Source organism: Engystomops pustulosus, chromosome 3 (genome assembly GCF_040894005.1).
Source record: "Engystomops pustulosus chromosome 3, aEngPut4.maternal, whole genome shotgun sequence".
Classification (NCBI taxonomy): Eukaryota; Metazoa; Chordata; class Amphibia; order Anura; family Leptodactylidae; genus Engystomops; species Engystomops pustulosus.
In genome coordinates this window covers 117,628,790-117,649,627 of record NC_092413.1, presented here as the reverse complement: position 1 = coordinate 117,649,627, position 20,838 = coordinate 117,628,790, and the positions used below count along the sequence as shown (strand labels likewise).

General features: G+C 43.7%; 1 protein-coding gene across 1 annotated transcript in view; it reads right to left on the bottom strand.

Moving 5' to 3' along the window:
- FBXL4 (F-box and leucine rich repeat protein 4) overlaps nt 1-20,838 on the bottom strand; it is a 41,411-nt gene that overhangs the window by 10,173 nt on the left and 10,400 nt on the right. The window contains exons 3-5 of the mRNA XM_072141916.1: nt 16,382-16,727; nt 13,038-13,282; nt 1,691-1,904 (exon numbers count right to left, since the gene is read on the bottom strand). Coding sequence (XP_071998017.1) covers nt 1,691-1,904; nt 13,038-13,282; nt 16,382-16,727 — 805 coding nt within the window. The remainder of the gene's footprint in view (nt 1-1,690; nt 1,905-13,037; nt 13,283-16,381; nt 16,728-20,838) is intronic.

Here is a 20,838-nt window from a genome sequence, read left to right as displayed (position 1 = left end):
GGCACTAAAATGCAGGTCATCACCTTCATACCTGGGCAGGTTAGGGATAGTGAAATAATTGACAAGAGAACAATATAAGAAAACACTGCATGGAATAAAGACCTGAATATTAAAAGTGATTTACAGCCAATATAAAAACATATAAAACAAGCAATGTATGCTGATGGAGGATCTAACTGAAAAAAGGGCAAAACTGATGCTCCAGCAGTGGTGAATTGTTTAGAAAGTCCACAAAGAAATTACAGAAAGTAAATAATCAAGCAATTACTTCCCCTCCATGCTCTAGACCAGTGATTTTCAACCAGTGTGCCGCAACACATGGTCAGGTGTGCCGCGGGCAAAGGTCCCCAAACTATGGTGCCCCCTGTGTTTTGTTTCCAGGCAATGCGCAGTCACGGCTTCTTACAATGTAGGAGACGTGTACAATAACACATGCACAAGCTTTGAACCTCGCGCGACAAAATGACGTCGCCGAGGCCAGCGCATCATCCTGAGAGCGGAGAGACTCTCGCATTTACCCACCGCCAAGGTAATGCCCGCCAATAATGCTGACTATATGAGCTTTTGCCTGAGTATATGAACTGTTGGCAGAATACTCAGCATATGAGCTGGTACTTGTAGTACTCCAGCAGTATACTGCATATAACAATGAGAAATGTAACATGAGAAATACTATAGTAATGAGGCTGGAGTACTACAAGAACCAGCTCATATACTGAGTATACGAGCCGGCACTTGTAGTCTGGCCTCATGGCCATAGTACTTCTCATTGTACCCCTTTATTTTGCAGTATATGAGCCACATAATAATCAGCACCATATACTAAAAACAGGGAGAAACAGAACTGTTGAGGAAGAGCTTCGTGTGAGTCTTTCCACCATTCCTGCCAGGATATCCCTTTTGTGTTTATCGAAACAGGCCCAGGTTTCACACTGAGTAAAATAAATTTAGAATATTTAGAATATTATTAACTATATGTATAATATGACTGTTTTAGTGTCATTTTGTGCTATTTTGGTTGGTGGTGTGCCCCAGGATTTTCTAAGTATAAAAAGTGTGCCGCGGCTCAAAAAAGGTTGAAAATCACTGCTCTAGACTACAATATTTCACAAAATCTAAGGATTTAAGACAGCATAGATACAATTACAGGTGCAGGGAACCCTTGTATCTCAGCTAGAGCAACTGCATTTTGTGAAGAAATGCTGCTGTCCCATTCAACTACATGTGGCCAATGTAGATAGCTGAATGAACTTGGCATGCCTTGAGCAATACCCAGAAAAGGGTACAGGGGCCCCATTCTTATGAGTGGTGGCGGGGTTGACTTTCAATGATCAGACACATCATCTATTCTAAGTACAAGTGTTTTAACAAGGATTGCTTAATGCCAGTGATAAGTATCTTACTGCATAAACAGATCTCAATAATGTAATAAAAGTGTTCTGAACAAACAGAAAGCTAGACTTAAAAACTACAATGAATTTTTACATGTACATGAACTACATGAGGAAGATATCTTGGGATCAAACCCTATTTTATAAAAACATCGCAAACCATGAAACTTTATTTTGCAGCTATTCTTTCTATAGTAACACAATTTAATGCAAAATACTAAAGGGCATGAGTTTTATTAAGCTTCATTTTTGTTTTTTCAATTTACAGACATAAGGCCAAAACATCAGCATGTCCTCACCTCAATTTTTGTGCGGTAAAGAACGAGGCGTTTCAATCCACAGAGCTTGGAAATATGGCTGAAAGCCTGAGGTGGCAGCTTATCACAAGAGGAGAGATTTAATTCCTGTAGGTTTGGGCACATCTCCGCTATGACTTCCAGACATGCTTCATTTAAGAAATGGCCACAGGCCAGTTCCAGACGCACAAGCTCCGAGCCACACACTTTTAAAAGTCTGAGAAAGGAGGGAAAGAGTGAGACAGAATTTAAAGAAAGAAATATGACCATAGAAAAAGAAAAAACAAACAAACCAAAATCAAGTTGCATATTTTTCTAGTGGGCTTTCAATCAGCACAATCATGGAGATAACAAATTGTTTACAGTTTTGTTATATCTTCCTACCTTTAAAACTTTTTTTCTTCCTTAAATGACAGATTGAGTCAACTTTCGACTTAGTACATTAGACTACATGCACACAGTACATGCCATTATGCAAGACATAAACAACAGTCCACTAGAGAACCAAGGTGTCATCGGTGGGTGAGAGCCACTCAAGCAGGTAGCAATACGGTCAGGACCTTGTCTATATTTTGTTGCTCAGGCAGTTGACGCAATCGGCTATGAAATCCATGTCCTGGTGCATGAGCCCATATAAAGCGAATGGGATGTGTGCTAGCTATACATTTGTGTGCAAGTAGCATTACCCAGTACAACTTAATTGATCAAGAACCTACATCAATCTAACTTGACGATTGAACCTACATTTTAAAATGTTTGGGATCGAACCCTGATTGAGATTTTTACAGACTAGTGTCAAGGAGTAGGAGCTCTCCTTATGGAGAGTTTTTCAATTAAGGCCGCCTTGCAGGCTTGTGGAGACTTATAGCCATTCATGCTCCACAAGGGGATTCTGGAAAATAGGCAAAGGTTCCAGGATGGAACAAGCAAAATCATGCTGCTGTTCTTACCTTGTAAGGCAGCCATATCAAGCATGATTTTCAGGAAGCCTAATACGGGATTAAAGCCAAACCAGTATATCTGTTCCAGAAGGATCAGATTCCTAACTGTAGATAGTGCTGTTTCGACATAGTTGCATCTCTTTAGTAAGTGTGGGGAAATGGCTTAGCTGAGTTATAGGCTATCATTACAAAATAGGAATTTCTATAAACAAACGTGTGCCATTGGCCCGTGAAGTCCGTTCATGAAAGAAAGGCCTTGAGTGTGAACCAATTAAAATAAAAGTTAACATGTGCCATCTGTTGCATCAGATGGCACTCACACAAAATCTATATTTGTGTGCAAGGAACCTAAGAACGACTATAGGTAAATAGAAAAAAAAAAGTGGAGGATTCTTACAGCAATTTTGGGACAAGTTGAGAGTCCTCAGTTGATGATGCCTTTTACTGACCAAATAAAAAAAGATTAAGACAGTTGCAAACTTTCAAGGCTACTCAGGTCTCTTCATCAGGCATGTTGTTATAAGACAACATCTGAATATAACACAAATGTATACACAAATAGAAACAGTGGGGGTATGATCGCCCCGCCGCTGCAAATCCGCAGCCCGATACACTGGCGGTGCGCAGAGGTCCTGATAAATATGCCCCAGTAAGGTTATGTTTGATGAGACAAGTGATAAGAATCAGAACAATCAATTTAAGGAGAGAACAATATATACAATTCGCAGTAAATATTGAGGAATTACATTGAATAGTTTTATTGTCCATTGAATGATTGCAATTGTCATCATCTTTTTTTTTTAATTCAAAAGCTTTATTGACAAATTGAAATTCCAGAGTTTGTGAATCAATCCAGGACTCACCATTTACAATACAAAACAAAGCAACGATAAGATAGACCATCTCTCCAACTCAAATAAGGAAATAGGCATAGTCCAAAGGGCATTATACCAGGAACGTAAGGAGATATTGTTTCATTGGATCAGGCGCACACCACCCACCCTTAGGGAATATAAAAATAGGATGAACAATATTATTTGCTTGGCGTATGGGGTTTATTTGAAACGAAAGGCAATAAAAAAATTTGAAAGTATATGGGGTCAATGGTGAGACCACCCAGACCTTCTGTCGGAAGCATTGCTATCTATTAGGCAAGGACTATCGTACCTATTAGCTAGTGCGAATAGTAGGGTTTCTTAAGTAACTAATAATATAAGGGACATCACCATATAGGGCCTAGATACTGGTTAAACCTATGACGGCTGCTAGGGGGTGGTTGGAAAGACACCGGACTGGGGGGGTGGGGGGGAATGGGGAGATAGCTGGCTGCGACCGGCTGGGAGGGGGGGATTGTGGGTTACGTTGTATCTATCACGCAAGATGTTTTGCTGGCTCAGTGTCTCTTGTCCTTGTGTACCAATGGTGTAAATGTATGTGCTGTCTGTGTGCAACTTAATGTTACAAAATGTAAAACTGTTAATAAAAATGTTTTGATCAAAAAAAAAAAAATAAATAATACACACAAAGTAAGAAGCTCCTATTCTTTAAAAATACTTTTTTTCAGAAATCGCCACCTACCTTTTATACAAAAATAACTTTTAAATTCATACACAATACCACCTTCATCGAACTTTGCAAACATTATGCAAAAATTACATGAGAATTCAAAATTTCCTCTAAATATGTACAAATCCAGATACTTCTATAAAGAAAATATACTTTCCTAAAAACAGCAAGATGTGAGGAAATCATACATACCCCACATGTGTATATTCAACAAAATATATACCAGAGGGAATGTTAAATCCACAAGGGGCGCCAAACATTTTTTGCAGAAAATTGCACTAAGCTTCACACAGATCTATCATTGTATGCTCCCTTACACAATGGTACCACAAATAAAAATATATCCATAAACCAAGCTAATGAGGTAACAAAAGTCACTTTTGGAAGTACGCCAATATAATAGCCACGCAATAACGGAACCCTCCGTGGTCCATAAGAAATTGAGTAAGAAGCCATAACATAGGTATCGGATGTTGTGAAATAAAAACTTTATTTGTGTTACATATAATATTATAGACATGTTCTGGGTCGCGGTGTTAACATGTAGCCACATTAGGCGAAGAGATTCAAATGATCATGGTCTCACTCAAATTTCGTAAAAAAAACAAAAACAATCACAAAATATAAAGCAAGTGTTCTCAGATTGTCCTGGATAGGAGAGTGTTAAAAACATGAACATTAGTTGATATTATCCCTTATCAAAATGTAGTAACATATAAAGTGAATATTTACATTATCTGTGAGGTGCAGCGGCTCCTGTGTGCAGCATCCTCCAAATTCTCCCTGCAGCCTGATAGGGAAGAATCTGGAAGGGGGGGGGGGGCACACTTCAGGGGGCTATATCTTTGGCTGAGTGGCACCTACAAACTGACTGATTTTTTTCCCTATGAAAGAGGAGAAGCTTCTCTTTTAATTTGTGTTTCTCGGTGACAGGAAAAGTCGCATTTAAAAAATAAAAAAGAAACACAATAGGAGTGATACATTTCCCCCATTGAATCACATTAATTGGTACCAGGAAATCCAAGGCCAGGGACATTTTACATGCTACATACAATAAAATGCACAAGCGTGGAGACCCATAATCTCCCTCACCGAATCTATTTCAGGATTTCCGAAAGGTTTTCTCAAGGCACTGGTGAACGGCACAGCTCTGACCATTCTGTTCACCATGGAATTTGGAATCCCTATATTCAAATATTCCACATCACAATGGATTGAAAGCCTGATGACCACCCTGTAAAATAAGGGTATTGACACCGATTCTTTGGTAAGACTCACAAAATTCATCCTTACTCATAGCTACTTTTCATTTGGAGACAACATGTACTTACAGCAAACCGGCACAGCCATGGGAAGTAAAATGTCACCACAATAACTTTAAAGGGGTATTCCTATCTGTGCATTCACATTTAAAAGGGCACCTACCACCACAAATCTACCTATAAAGGTAGATCGGGTGGTAGGTGAATCAATGGGACGTGAGGATAGCCCTTTTAAGGGCTAATCCTCACGTCCCCGCACTGTTTTGTAAACTTTTATTACCCTAATATGTTAATTTACTTATGCGGCTACTGGGGCGTGGAGTAGCCGCATCTGAGATTACACGAGGCGGCTACTCCACGCCCCGGTAGCCACTTTTCCCCTCCTACTCACCATGTTTGGTGCGCAGCTGCTCGCCCTCGTCCGCCGATCCTGCCGTCTGCGCATGCGCAGAACAGCAGGCCCGCGTCTGTGCAGCCCCGGCTTCAGAGCAGTGACCGCGCAGGCGCGGGCCTGCTGTTCTGCGCATGCGCAGACGGCAGGATCGGCGGACGAGGGCGCGCAGCTACGAGCAGCTGCGCGCCGAACATGGTGAGTAGGAGGGGAAAAGTGGCTACCGGGGCGTGGAGTAGCCGCCTCGTGTAATCTCAGATGCGGCTACTCCACGCCCCAGTAGCCGCATAAGTAAATTAACATATTAGGGTAATAAAAGTTTACAAAACAGTGCGGGGACGTGAGGATTAGCCCTTAAAAGGGCTATCCTCACGTTCCATTGATTCACCTACCACCCGATCTACCTTTATAGGTAGATTTGTGGTGGTAGGTTTCCTTTAATTTAATTCATTTGCCATATGTAAACATTTCTGCAATTGGACGTTATTAAAAAAAATGTTCCTGTGTGAAGATAATTTCTTATAAATGTAGCCATGTTGTCTCTTAGAAAAGAGATAGCTTCCTCGGATACGACCACCTCACATTTTGCCAGCGCAAATCCCTCCAGCAGAGGTGGCCGTATCCGAGGAAGCTATCTGGTTTCTAAGGGACAACATGACTACATTTATGAGAAATTATCTTCACACAGGTACATTGTTTTTAATAACATCTAATTGAAGAAATGTTTATATATGGGAGATTAATGAAACTGAATGTGAATGCCCAGACGAGAATACCCCTTTAACTTTGTAAAACAACTGGAGGTGCTCAGGCCAATGGCGCCCGAGTGTCTCTTGGCCTCCACAGCTTTCAATTTAAGCACAACTCCGCTGCACTCCTCCTCCTGCCGGCCGGCCAACTAGGAGCGATCACACAACCGGCTCTCTCCGCACCCTGTAATTCCCCAGCTGGGAACAGGAGAAGGCTTGCTTGGAGGGGAAAGTGGGGGAGGGGAACATCAGCCTAAGCACCTCTGGCTGTTTTACAAAGTAAATATTTTGTTATTAAAAATGCCAGAAAACTTGAAAAAAAAAAAAAAAAAAAAAAAAAAAAAAAACCTGTTCCCCCATCCCCTAGATGGAATAAGCAGCCAAATTAGGACACTCCTCCACCAGTATCATCAACTGAGGACTCTTAACTTTCATCTTTTTACCACTTGCTAACAAAGTACAAAGAATCTTTAAGGAATTTAGGTAACATATGAAATATGCGTATAGGCAAAATGTAATATATTAAAAATGATACCTCTAATGCTTAAAATAAAATGACCAATTGTGCAACACATGTACAGCTACAAATATATCTCTCATAGTAATGAAAAGAGGTGTGAAGCCTCCGTTGTGGAAAAAAAGGACAAAAGCATCTATGTATCACATTAGTAATTTGTTGAAAAGGAACAGTCATTTGCTGTAGGGTCAGCAAGTAAACATGGAAATATATGGACTAGGAAATCATTGCTACAGGCCAACATCTTGCACAAGAGGAACCTGTGAAAGAATTAATTAGGAAAGGTGCAATGCTTACCTTGACTGGCTCCTGGCATGGAGACACTTATGGTGTGATAGCACCTTCTAGACCTTCTGCTTCTCTAGACAAGCCCGACAATTGCACATTTTCAGTGTGCTTCCTAAATGAAGTATTGACTTGCAAAGCACAGCTCAGCTTGCTGCTGAAAATGACAGCCGATGGCTCTCATAATTACGCTGATGCATTCAAATAATGAGGATTTTTGCTCTAGAGATACTTTTTCTCTAAACATCATATGACACCAAGATGGCATAAGATACCCTTTTCTATAATAGAAAATATCCTGAGCTTCATACAGTGGGGTAACCTCCACTTTCAGGCACCATCCACTGTTTCAACAGTGATTCTTCCACTGAGACTAAGACAAGGCATGGCTTTTTCCATTTACCTCTGCAAGGCAACCTAAAATTCCCATACAGAAGACAAGGGCCTTCCTTGGGGGGCGTCACTTTGCCATCTCAAACAAGAGAGACAATGCAAAAATCATGTGGGATGCATCTTGTTCACAAACGTTTTTGGTTTCAGTTTCCTAGCCCCTCTATTAGCGGGTAACTTGTACTGAAATCTACCATCAAAATCAAGCATGATAAACAAGGTACACTAGATCCGAGATCTGTGACCACGGTAATCTTTTTTTTTTTTTTTTATCTTTGGCCTCCGTCCTTCTAAAATAAACTTTTATAATTATACTAGTTAGCCTAAGGGGCCCGAGGGGGAAAGTGAACCTGTCAGTGATGTCCTTTCACTGGTTGTTGCAAAGAGCAGAGCAGGTCTCCCCTCCCCATAATGGTATACAACAGAGTATTCTAGGGAATCTGGGTCTGCTGAGGCTGTAATTCCACATATTTTCTGGCCCATTTCTTCATCCCGCACTTATAAGCCAACAGACGGCTCACGCTTTATTTCCCTCTTATTTGTTATACACCTGTGGAATATCCTTTGCTTATAATCAAATATATATGGTGGTACAAACTTATTACATTGAGGTTGCATGCAGAGTTTTTCAGCACAAACAAATGTTCTAAAAAAATCTAACTCAGTTTATACTAGGAGTCTATAAAAAAATGTATTCTGTACTCACCTTTCCAACGTCCTCCACAGGTCTTCTTTCTTCTGGTGCTCCAGCTGTTAACGCTCACAATATGGCGTCAGCCTCTTGATAATTTCATGTGTGCGCCGGTAGATGGAGACGGAGCACCGGAAGAAAGACCTGCAGGGGGCGTTGGAAAGGGGAGTACAGAGTTTTTTTTTTTTTTTTTTAATAGACTGGATTGCTATATACACCAGGAGGCAGGGGCTGTGTGGCCGGCTATACACCAGGGGGCAGGGGCTGTGTGGCCGGCTATACACCAGGGGGCAGGGGCTGTGTGGCCGGCTATACACCAGGGGGCAGGGGCTGTGTGGCCGGCTATACACCAGGGGGCAGGGGCTGTGTGGCCGGCTATACACCAGGGGGCAGGGGCTGTGTGGCCGGCTATACACCAGGGGGCAGGGGCTGTGTGGCCGGCTATACACCAGGGGGCAGGGGCTGTGTGGCCGGCTATACACCAGGGGGCAGGGGCTGTGTGGCCGGCTATACACCAGGGGGCAGGGGCTGTGTGGCCGGCTATACACCAGGGGGCAGGGGCTGTGTGGCCGGCTATACACCAGGGGGTAGGGGCTGTGTGGCCGGCTATACACTAGGGGGCAGGGGCTGTGTGGCCGGCTATACACTAGGGGGCAGGGGCTGTCTGGCTAGCTATACACTAGGAGGCAGGGGCTGTCTAGCTAGCTATACACTAGGAGGCAGGGGCTGTGTGGCTAGCTATACACTAGGGGGCAGGGGCTGGCTGGCTAAATACTGGGGGGCAGGCTATTTACAGGGTGGAGGCTGTGACCAATGCATTTCCCACCCTAAGGCTTATACTCGAATCAATAGGTTTTCACAGTGTTTTGTGTTAAAATTAGTTACCTTGGCTAATACTAGAGTCAGCTTATACTCAAGTATATACGTTACTCAATTATTTAAGGGCATCGAACCCAGTTTTTATGTCTATAATAATATGAAAAACAAATACAAAATACAAAACTTCTTGTGACTCAAACACAACAAAGAGATTTTTGCCCTCAAAATAACCCTCCAGAGCTCTCATGGCTGATTAGCATACTTTTAAGAGATGATTTTAGAAGGAAGAAGAAGGTCATGAATAACAAATATAAAATTACCACAAGTCACGGTGGTAAGCGTCGCTGGTTTATCATGCTCAATTTATTGGTAGATTTCCTTGAACTGTGAATTTGAGCAAGTGAATTTGATTTTGAAGAGGAAACCTGTTCAAACAGTGTCTTTCACCTTTTAAATTAAGAAGTTCCATGCAGTTGAGACTGCTTCCAACTTCACAAACACATAATAAATTATCAAAATTATGAAATTTCCTTTCACCGTCTGTTCTATTCCTGATCTAAGGATATAGGCCAGGGGTGAACAACATTTGTAGGTTCAAGGGCCATAGTGTCATACAGCTCAACTTTAAGGGGCTGCACCAGTAACCAGCACAAATCCTGGAGACCCCCAGAGAAGACAAATGTTAGAGATCACCAGAGCAGATAAATGAAAAAAATCCTCCCTTTTCCCGGCTTCTACTCTCCTCTGTGAACCACACTGCAGCTTCTCTCCTCCATGTGCCACTCTACTCCATTTCCTGCGCTGGTTGTACATGGTGCATTTAGGACCCGCAGAAGAACTGAGCAAGGAAAGGACCTGGGAGCAGTACAGACCAGACAAGTATTTTACAGCTCCAGGGTCCTCTCCTGCTCGCCTGGAATTAGGAAACGAGGCAGAGGGTTGGGTGAGGATCTGGAAGCAGTGAGGACTTCTCGGCTGCACTCCCCTGCTACAGATTTGGGGCCTCTGAAGTGAATTTACATATTACTAAAATAAAGTTTTTTAAACAAGTTAGGTTCCAAGATTATTAAATTACAGATTAGGACAGAGGCGGACAGGGGAAATCTACCATCAGATCTACTTCTAATGGTAGATTGTTCATGGTAGGTTTCCTTTAACGTCATATGCAGATTTCCTCTAGGTGTTAACTGTAACAAGGTGTTGAAAAGGAGAATGTGTGAAACTTTATAAACAGGATGTTGCACTTGGAGAGACTGGAAGGAGCCTGTTATAAATACATAAATAAGGCACCTGAAAGAAATGCCATTTTACTGCAATTGTACCAGATAACTCGGATAATTCCCCTAGCAAGTCCCCCCCCCCCCCCAAAAAAAAATACAGCTGGATATATTTTTATGCCAAATTGCATATAGCTCACCAATAAATAACATCATCAATAAGTTAAATTACCTTCAGCCTAGCCTCTGGATATTTACATGCCTGAAGCGGTGTACTGTGTATGCACAGAGCAAATATACTGGAAAAATGTATGTCAAATCATTTGGCTGGAGGATGAGGGGGATTTGAAAATAGCAAGGTGGTTAAACTTTTACAAAAACCTTCTAGAAAGTCTATTAAATTATAATCGCTGTTGCACATTTCGTTAAAAGAATGATGTGATTTTTAATTATTATGTCATTGCCTCTGGCGCAGTCCAGGAGCTTTGCCAAGGATACATGCCTGGAATGATGCTCTACTCTAAACAGTCATTCAAGCAAATGTGGTGCCTGCATTCAACTATTAAAAAAACCAAACCAGCCTTTTCTCATGCTGCCCAGAGGGTTTAATTAAACGGCAAGACTGATGTTTCACACAGAACATGAAATGGTTAACAAGTTCTTTTGTGGCCAATTAGCCACTTGTTGTAATTGCACATGTGAAGCATAAATGTTGCCATACACACACACACACCATATATTATATACCGTATATTTGTGTGATAGATATATATATATATATATATATATGCAGTGTGCATGGATGCACTGACCTGCTGAATCTTGGAAGTTGGTAATTATCGAAATTCAAACATACATACCTACCATTCTTTTAAATCTTTGTTTCAGCACATTTTATATCACATTCACATGCTGCTGCAAAGCATTAGAGATGAAAATGAGGCCTGAATCATGGCATATAGGCCAGAGGACATGTCAGGGCAGGTTCCCACGTGGTGTTTTTATTGCGTTTTTTAAAATGGGAGGGGGTTTGCCCGAAATGCACGTTTCCAATGAAATGCATGCGTTTTATTGGAAACACATATGCATTTTTAAAAACGCAATGTTTATTTACAGAGGCAGGGTACACTGACCTGCAATTTCGATTACCGGCTACAGCATTGAATTTAGTGTGCAGCAGTGGTTGGGTCATTGAAGCTAATGCTCACATGATGCAGTCACTGCGAGAAAAATAGATAGAAGCCTGACTGTAGACTCCTGCTAATAGCACAGCTCCTGCCTTGTTGTGTCATATGGTGGGCAAGGACTGTGAAAAAGATACATGAATATTTATATGCATTCAGCCTTTTTCAAGGAGTAAAGCAGCCTGGACAAGCATCTATGATACTTTCACAGGCGTTAATGTAACCTCTGATACTGGTTAGGGGATATTTAAAAAGAACCCGTCATGCAAAATAACCCCCCTAAACTAAATATATTTTCATAAACTGCCATTAGAGAGCATTGCATCAATCCCTTCATTGTCCCTCTACATGTCTGTAAACTTAAGCTATGAGGTCCTAAAGCTGTATGCAAATGACCTGTGAAATGTCCAATGAAGCAATAGCATATTCAAACTGTCCAGCTTATTCATGAGTGGGAGGCACAGCCACACCCCCAGTGCATGACTGACAGCCTGTATAATGATGTGAGGCTGTATAATGATGTGCTTCCTGGTGCTGGTGGCCACATCCCCTGCAGCCTGTGTGTGCATGTGTGTGTGTGTTTAGGAGAGATACAACAGCTTCAGGCAGCCATGTTACAGCAGAACATGTCAGGTACTTGTGTAGCTGATGTCTGTGTCTCTGTGTATTAGGAGAATGCAGCATGTCAGCAAATGCAGCACACACACTAGCAATGCTTTACTATACATTACACAGACATGAGCAGGGGAAGGAGAGGGGAGGGGTAACAGGAGTGACATCACTGCCTCTGACCATGTGACCAGCCTCATTTACATGATAAAAAATAGATGATTTTACGATGAATAATGTATGAAATAACTAGATAAAGGCTGGGATGGGATCCTTGTGAGCTGCTCCAACAGGTAGTAGTGACAGGACAAGTGACACAGACCTGATGACAGGTGTCCTTTAACAAAACATATTTCCCCTCCATTCTGCAGGGATTCGGCGACATGGTGACTTCAGGGTCAGCATTCTATTGGTTTGCTTTCATTATTTTCCTTTAAACAGGGTTGGATTTTATTAATTTTCTGTCCAACATTGGACATTATCCAATATGTATTGCTCCTGATGATACCCCACACACATGTATGTTTTCTGAATAGGTAAAGAAAAAAGTATCAGGCCTTTTGGAATACAACAGGCTGTTGAGCCTTTTCTCTGCCAAAGGGGAAACCACCATAAACATCAGAAGGGTCAGTAAATTTTGCTTAATTTACCAGGTTTGGTCAACATGTATTCAATGTTTATTGCCACCTACAGCACAGTTTAACAAAACAATATGGAAAATGTAATTACCTGCTAAATCCTGAGGTAGAGATAAAGCCTCTGTTTCCAGTCCAGGACAGGTTCAGCCACTGGACTAAGGTGCATCGAGGTAAAAGGTACTCCAAAGAAGCGTCAGTCAGAGAGGCCCAATAAGGCTGTAAACTCAAGTGCGTGTACTGGAGAGGATCACAGCAATGCTGATACAGTAGCTTGCAGGTCTGTGCAAGCCGACACAAGTCTGGAAGTGCTAAGTGGCTAATGATCAACTGGATTAACTACAAAAGAGAAAATACAAAATCGTGCAGCACATTATAATACATTGTCACAATCAAAAGCCAAGTGAGCTCAAAAGAAAGTGGCATCTTTATAAAATTGCGATCTGAAATGTCAACAGCAATGTAATTAGACAAATCTCCACTCCTCAGGTGTTGGATTGCGTTTTAAAATTGGTGTGTGCTCACATTTGGATCAACTCCTCAGAAGATACCAGCAGTCATGGCAGCTTGTAGCAGACAGAGACTCAAGCGCCCATATCCACTAGGAGGCTGCATTAGTGACTGCTCATGACCTGTGGCCGAGATGTCCGTGCTGTTTTGATTGGGGGTGAGGAGGAGGAACGGATTGAAGACATCTTACAGAACGTGAGGAACTCTTTGCCTTGCACAGGCAGTCCCCGGGTTACGTATAAGTTAGGTTCTGTAGGTTTGTTCTTATGCTATGCAAGGCAGATCTGTATATTTTTTTGGTCTTTGTGACAATTGGATTTTAAAAATGTTGAATTGTCATAAGAACCAGAATTAAACAATTAGCTGATTATTATAGCTTAGGGCAGTGATGGCGAACCTTTTAGAGACCGAGTGCCCAAACTACAACAAAGACCCGCTTATTTATCGCAAAGTGCCAACACAGAAATGTAATTTGTGATTTATTCTCCCTTCTCTGTCACAGTTTTCATTGATACCAGCCCCTGAGGACACAAAGCAGAAAATAGTCCCAGGTACATCTGTCACTTTAAAACAGCTCTGTGCACAGAAAATCCTGGGCTGTCTGGGACTGCAGGAAGATACCTGGAGTCATCTCTGGTGATGGCCTGAGTGCCCACAGAAAGGGCTCTGAGTGCCACCTCTGGCACCAGTGCCATAGGTTAGCCATCACTGGCCTAGGGTAAAGTACAGTGAATTACCAACATCCAGAGGTCCATTTGTAACTAGGGGTCGTCTGTAAGTCGTGTTCTTAAGTAGGGGAATTGATAAATGCCTCAACTTTGACGAACCTCTCAATTCTGGAAATATGCAAACAGTAGTTCACCCTGCCTTAAAAAGCCCAATTATTTACAATTTGTAGCTGCCCCTAGATACTAGAAAAATTGGAAGCAACGGGGAGGATATCTGAGTATGTCAGAGGCAAATATTATTTTTATCCCAAAAGAAGGGAAGGGTAAACTGGAAATGGTATCATACAGACCCATCTCACTATTAAACGCAGACATTAAAATTATTGACAAACTCCTAGCAAATAGACGTCAAAATATAATAACCTCTATTTTTCCATACTGACTAAAATGGGTTAATACCAGGGGGTTGGTTACATGACTGTATTCATAGGCTGTATTCTGCAATAGAGATGGGTGAAGGAAGGCTCTGTTCCTTCCCGTCATTAGATGCAATGAAAGATTTCGATAGGGTAGAGGGGAGCCTCTTATGGGAAAGTGCTGAAAGGCTTTGACTTTGGGACGGCTTTTATAAGCTGGATTTAAAGAATTTACAGTGCCCCAGTGGTGGTGAATAATGGTATTTATTTTGATCAGTTTGCCCTAACTAGAGGAACATGAAATGGTGTCCCCTCTCGCCCTTATTATTTGCCATATATTATCGAACCCTTGGCCATTTTGTTGAGAGATAAGAAAATAATGGGAGGAGGATGTGGGGGGAGTAGGGACAAATTATGCGTATATGCAGATGACCTGATTTTATATCTACAAGATACAGAGGTTGCAGTCCCCAGTGTGATGGAAGTTTTAGAAGAATTTGGAAAAAAGTCTGGATTAGCAATCAACAGGACAAAAAACACAGTTACTCCCACTGGTCTCTGGGGTCAGGGGTGAACTTTTAGGCCAAAAGGCAACTATATGTGATACCAGTTTGAGATATTTGGGGATACAAGTGGCGAAACAATTGAATACGTTTGTAGAACTCAACCTAATACGCCTTCTGAAAGCACTTAGAGTGAAAACATTGTTGGGATAGACAGCCAGCATCCAGGGCAGATAGAATTCCTGTAGATTCCTTTGCCACAAATGTTCGTGTGTTGTCAGCTAGCCTGACTTGGATCGAGGAATAATATTTAATGATTCAATATTTAAGGCGATTGTGGCAAAGATTACAGTCCTTTGGAGGGAGTAACTTATTTTTTCCCGGTTATTGTATAGCTGCACAAATGAACAGTTGGGAAAATGGGAAAGCAATCACACAATTGGCAGGTTGATGCACACCTACTTGTTCAAGATTGTCTACAACACACATTAACTGCTCTCCACCTACCCTCCCATATAGATTGTGAGCCCTCAAGGCCAACATCCTTCTCCCACTTGTTCCAGGTCTCTGTAGTTTTTGTATTAGTCTTTATGTAACGTATGTGATCCAGTCATTGATTATAGAGCGCTATGAAATTAATGGTATATATAATGGCATATATGCAAGTATAAGGCTAATTTTAGCACAAAAAAAAACTGGGAAAACCTATTGACTCGAGTATAAGCCTAGGGAAATGCATTGGTCACAGCCCCACCTCCCCCAGTAGTAGATAGCCGGCAAAAAAAAAAACCCAGTGTACTCACCTTAAGAGGCCTTGTGGTATCGGCTCCACGTTCCCGCTTGGTCCAACGCAGGCACCATGACGTCAGCCAATTGCCATCAAGCCCCCGCACACTTTAGAATGTCAGCATGCGGCTGACATCACGATGCCTGCGATGGACCGTTGCGGGACACAGAGCCGATGCCCGAGCATTACTGTATAGAAGAGGACCTGCTGGGGGGGGGGGAGGAAGCGGAATGGCGTCAGATAGTGAGTACACCATTTGCTTTTTCTCTTGACTTGAGTATAAGCCGAGTTGCTACACTCCTATGCTGCTACAACCATTGAGTTACTTTTGAGGGTAAACATGTCAGGTCCCCCCTAAAATGTGCCCACCCTGTGATAAAGGATGTGCCAGGCACCTGTAGAGTGGGCACAGGTGCTCACCACAGAAAATAATTTACTCAGTACATAACAATATGTTATACCCCACTTTAGATTAGCTTTGTTAAGGGAAGATACAATCTACACAAAAAGCAGTAGCATAAAACCAGGTATATGTAACAAAGCGATCATTTTACCTCATAAGGCAGCTTGTCAAAATAGCCATTATTTGTCCAATCCCTGAGGCTGGAGCTACTGAACTGGTTAGTAAGGCAGTCAATACCACAGCCATCTTTATCTTCATACTCGTCATCTTCTAAGTCATTCATATCAATGGCAACGGTCTTCAGCGAAAGCATGGGCTTCTCTTTAACACCATGTAGTTCTACAGCATCTAACTCAGTGTAGTACTCTAGAAGAGAACTATTGGTTTCCAGACGTAATAGATTTGTTGGGAAATCGATTTCTTTTATACAAGGTGTGAACTGGCGAGCCTGAGGAGAATGAACATGTGTGGGTTCTGCCGACCAGATTGTTTCCCATCTAGAGATGACACAGAAAATATTAACATTTTCACACGTTCAGGATGCCAACTTTTTTCATAAAATGTTATGGAAACAGCAAACCCCAAAGATGCAACCAGGTACTTCTAAACCAGTGTTTCTAAGGGCTCATTCACATGGCCGTACTGGGGGCCGTGATCTGGTTGCAACTGCACACCTCTATGGCTCCCCATTAAGGCGCTGTGAGCACAAGGTGCATCAACACACCGGGACCGAGTCGGTCGGCTGCACTACAAGGTATAGGACTTGTCCTATACTTTGGCATTGAAGCGCGACCGTTCATCTGCCTATATGGGAGGGCAGAAGAGTGCTTACCCGTCCAACCTCCTCCTCCCAACCCTGTGCTTGTCTGGGATCCCAAAAGATAAGGGCATAGTATGTAAAGCAGAGGATGGTTTACAATGCTTTATCCTGGTGGTAGATGTCCTTTAAAGCTGTATTTTGTTTTTTCAATAAACTTTGGTGGAGCCTGGACTTGGGCTTTATATTGGTGTCTGTAAAAGCCCCAATTGCCTACCGGATCTTAATGCCAATCCACACAACGTGGGGCTCTATGGTCATTTGTAGTGTAAGCAAATCTCACAAACGTGAAGCACGCAATGGACTAGGGGCCATTGTTTGTGGTCCTTGAAATGCACTAGGCCTTAAATCGGAGATGCTCCAGACAACTATTGCAACTCAGGAGAGGAGAGCCGTGGTCATTAATATGAGCTCTGAGCTTTGATTGGTTTGGTAATATGGAGAGTGATACAGATATAGGGGGAGATTTTCCAGTTGCCCATGGAAACCAGCGATCAGCTGTAATTTTATGAACAGCTGTGCAAAGAGACACGGGAGAGGAGAGAGCCAGAGAGCTGGTTGTATATAAAACTGGATGGTAAGGCGATAGAAGATATATGATTGAATTCTGAATCAGTAAAAGGTGAATAACAAGGCAAATAAATTGTTGAAGTTGTTTTTTTATTTCCGTAATCAACAACACAAGTGTTTATAGTGAACTGTAATATACTTTATAAGAAAAAATGTTCAGTGTTCTTTTTTATTAACCTGCAGGGAGCAGCAATTATGGAAGTTGCATATGTACAGACTGATGAGAGGAGAGTAGGCTAAAGCTTAATGGGAACTGGCCACCTACTTTAACCACACTAAACTACTAGCACCCTCAAGTAGAGTATGAAATGCCCCCCCTCTTATGTAAAATCTTGTTGGTAACGTGTAGCACTGTACGTATCAGTATTTGGCCTGGTTATGGCGGCAGAGAGGAACCAAAGGAGGTGAGCAAGAAGCGCTGAAATGATTCCCTATGTGAACAAAAGGTTGACAGTATATTTAGTCGATAACACAGCATGGCGGCGACAGAGTGACCAACTTCCATAACGTATCTGGTGAAACACCCGAAAAATGTGGAGGCAGCTATGGAGACGGCGTGTGGAGGCAATTGGGATGGTTATGGCACCCGAAGTGAACGTAAGGAGGTGAGAAAAGAGGAGTGAAAAGATAGATTTTAAAGGTAAAAGTTTATAGGTTGTCGGTTGAAGGTTGCTGCAGTTCAAACGATGTTAGTTAGTTGGATCATGGGATGGAGCTGGCGGTCCGCTGTCAGGCGAGCTTTGCCAGGCCTTGTAAAGCGTACCCCTGCCAGTGCTGGACAAGCTGCCTGCTCGCCTACTCTCCCTCGCTACTTGTCCCGCAGAAGTACGCCCTCTGCCGCTAGCACTGTCAGAAGGGAAATACTGTTTCAGCTTGTGCACCAGGGCCTGCTGGTATTCATGCATTCTCACACTCCTTTCCTTTCCTGAGAGTGGAAAGATTTTGCTTGTAATGAGGGTCCAGGAGAGTGAATACCCAGTAATCGGTGCTGGAATAAATTTTTTGAACGCGAGGGTCACGGGATAGGCAGCCTAGCATGAATTCTGGCATATGCGCCAGAGTCCCAACGCGCAAGAATTCACTCCCCTCACTGGCCTGACTCTCCATTTCCTCCTCAAACTCTTCTTCTTCAGCCCATACACGCTGAACAGTTAAGGACTGAGCAATGCTCCCCTCTTCTGTCTCGTCAACATTCTCATCCTCTTCATCCTCCTCCGATATGCGCTGAGAAACACACCGGAGGGTCTGAGTAACTCAGCACCTGATAGATATCAGACATCCACGTCCAGTCCTCATTGTAGACTTGAGGAAGCTGACTGACCTGACTACCAGTTCTGGTGGAAGTTGACATCTGGCAGTCTACAATCGCTCTGCGCTGCTGGTAAACTCTGCATAACATGGTTAATGTTGAATTCCACCTCGTGGGCACTTCGCACAACAGTTGGTGAGCGGGCTGTTGGAGGCGGTGCTGCACTGCCCTGAGAGTGGCAGCATCTGTGCTGGACTTCCTGAAATGCGCACAGATGCGGCGCACCTTCGTGAGCAAATCAGACAGATTGGGGTATGTCTTGAGGAAACGCTGAACTATGAGATTTAACACATGGGCCAGGCATGGCACATGTGTCAGTCTGCCGAGTTGCAGAGCCGCCACCAGGTTACGGCCGTTGTCACACACAACCATGCCTGGCTTCAGGTTCAGCGGTGCCAGCCACAGATCAGTCTGCGCCGTGATGCCCTGTAATAGCTCTTGAGTGGTGTGCCTTTTATCGCCTAGCCTCAACACTTTGAGCACCGCCTGCTGTCGCTTAGCAACGGCACTGCTGCTGCGCCTAGAGCTACCGACTGATGACGCCATGCCCATGGATGGTAATTCGGAGGAGGAGGGATAGTAGGCCTGAGAGACCGTGACCGAGGTAGGCCCCGCAATCCTCGGCGTCGGCAGTATATGAGCGGCCCCAGGGTCAGACTTGGTCCCAGCCTCCACCAAGTTAACCCAATGTGCCCTGCCCGGCAGCACTCGTCCACGTGTCCGTGGTCAGGTGGACCTTGTCAGAAACGGCGTTGGTCAGGGCACGGATGATGTTGTCTGACACGTGCTGGTGCAGGGCTGGGACGGAACATTGGGAAAAGTAGTGACAGCTGGGGACCGAATACCGAGGGGCGGCCGCCGCCATGAAAAGCCTCAGTCTCTACCAGTCTATAGGGCAGCATCTCCAGGCTGAGTAATTTGGAGATGTGGACGTTGAGCGCTTGGGCGTGTGGGTGGGTGCAACCATTTCCTCTTGCGCTCCAGCGTCTGGGGTATAGAGAGCTGGACGCTGCGCAATGAGACATTGGTGGACGCTGTGGAGGATCGCGGAGGCGAAGGTGTGGTTTTCGCCCGGGAGGTGTTTGTGCCAGTGTCCTGGGCAGGGGGCTGACTAGCAGAGGCAGCAAATGACACAGGGGAAGGGGCAGTGGTGGACCGGGCCGGAGGTGAACGGCCTTGGTTCCATTGAGTGGGGTGTTTAGCATTCATATGCCTGCGCATACTGGTGGTGGTTAAGCTAGTAGTGGTGGAACCCCTGCTGATCCTGGTGTGGCACAGGTTGCACACCACAGAACCTCCAGACTTCAGAAAATCTAGCCCTCGACACGGGAGCTTCACTACGTGAAACATTTGGCGCTGATGCACCAGCTCTCCGTCTGGCCCCACCACTGCCTCTTCCAACCTGTTCTCGTATAGGACTCGCCTCAGTCTCACAAGCACTTTGTTCACCCGGCCTATCAACACAGCTTGGGTCTGTCACCTCATCATCCTCCGATCAATCAGTCTGCTCCCCCCTCGGACTTCCTGCCCCGACAACAACTTCACCACTGTCTGACAACTGTGTCTCCTTATCGTCCGACACCTCTTTACACACTACGTCAAGAAGGTCATCATGACCCACAGACTGCGACCGGTGGAAAACCTGGGCATCGGGTAAGAGCTCAGCAGCAACCTGACAAGTGGTTTGTGACTCTGGGAAGGGTCCAGAAAACAGTTCCCCAGAGTATGCCGCCTCAAATGGCAAATTTTCCTGGGAGGGGGTAGACTGGGGGGGGAAGGAGGTTGAGGAGCTGGAGGAGTGCTCACTCAGGTAACATGGGTGGACTGTGTGGGTGGAACAGTGCTCTACCACGAGTCCCAGTAACTTGAGACATGATGAACCTAGAGAGTGTAGCTCTGCGGCATTTCCCTG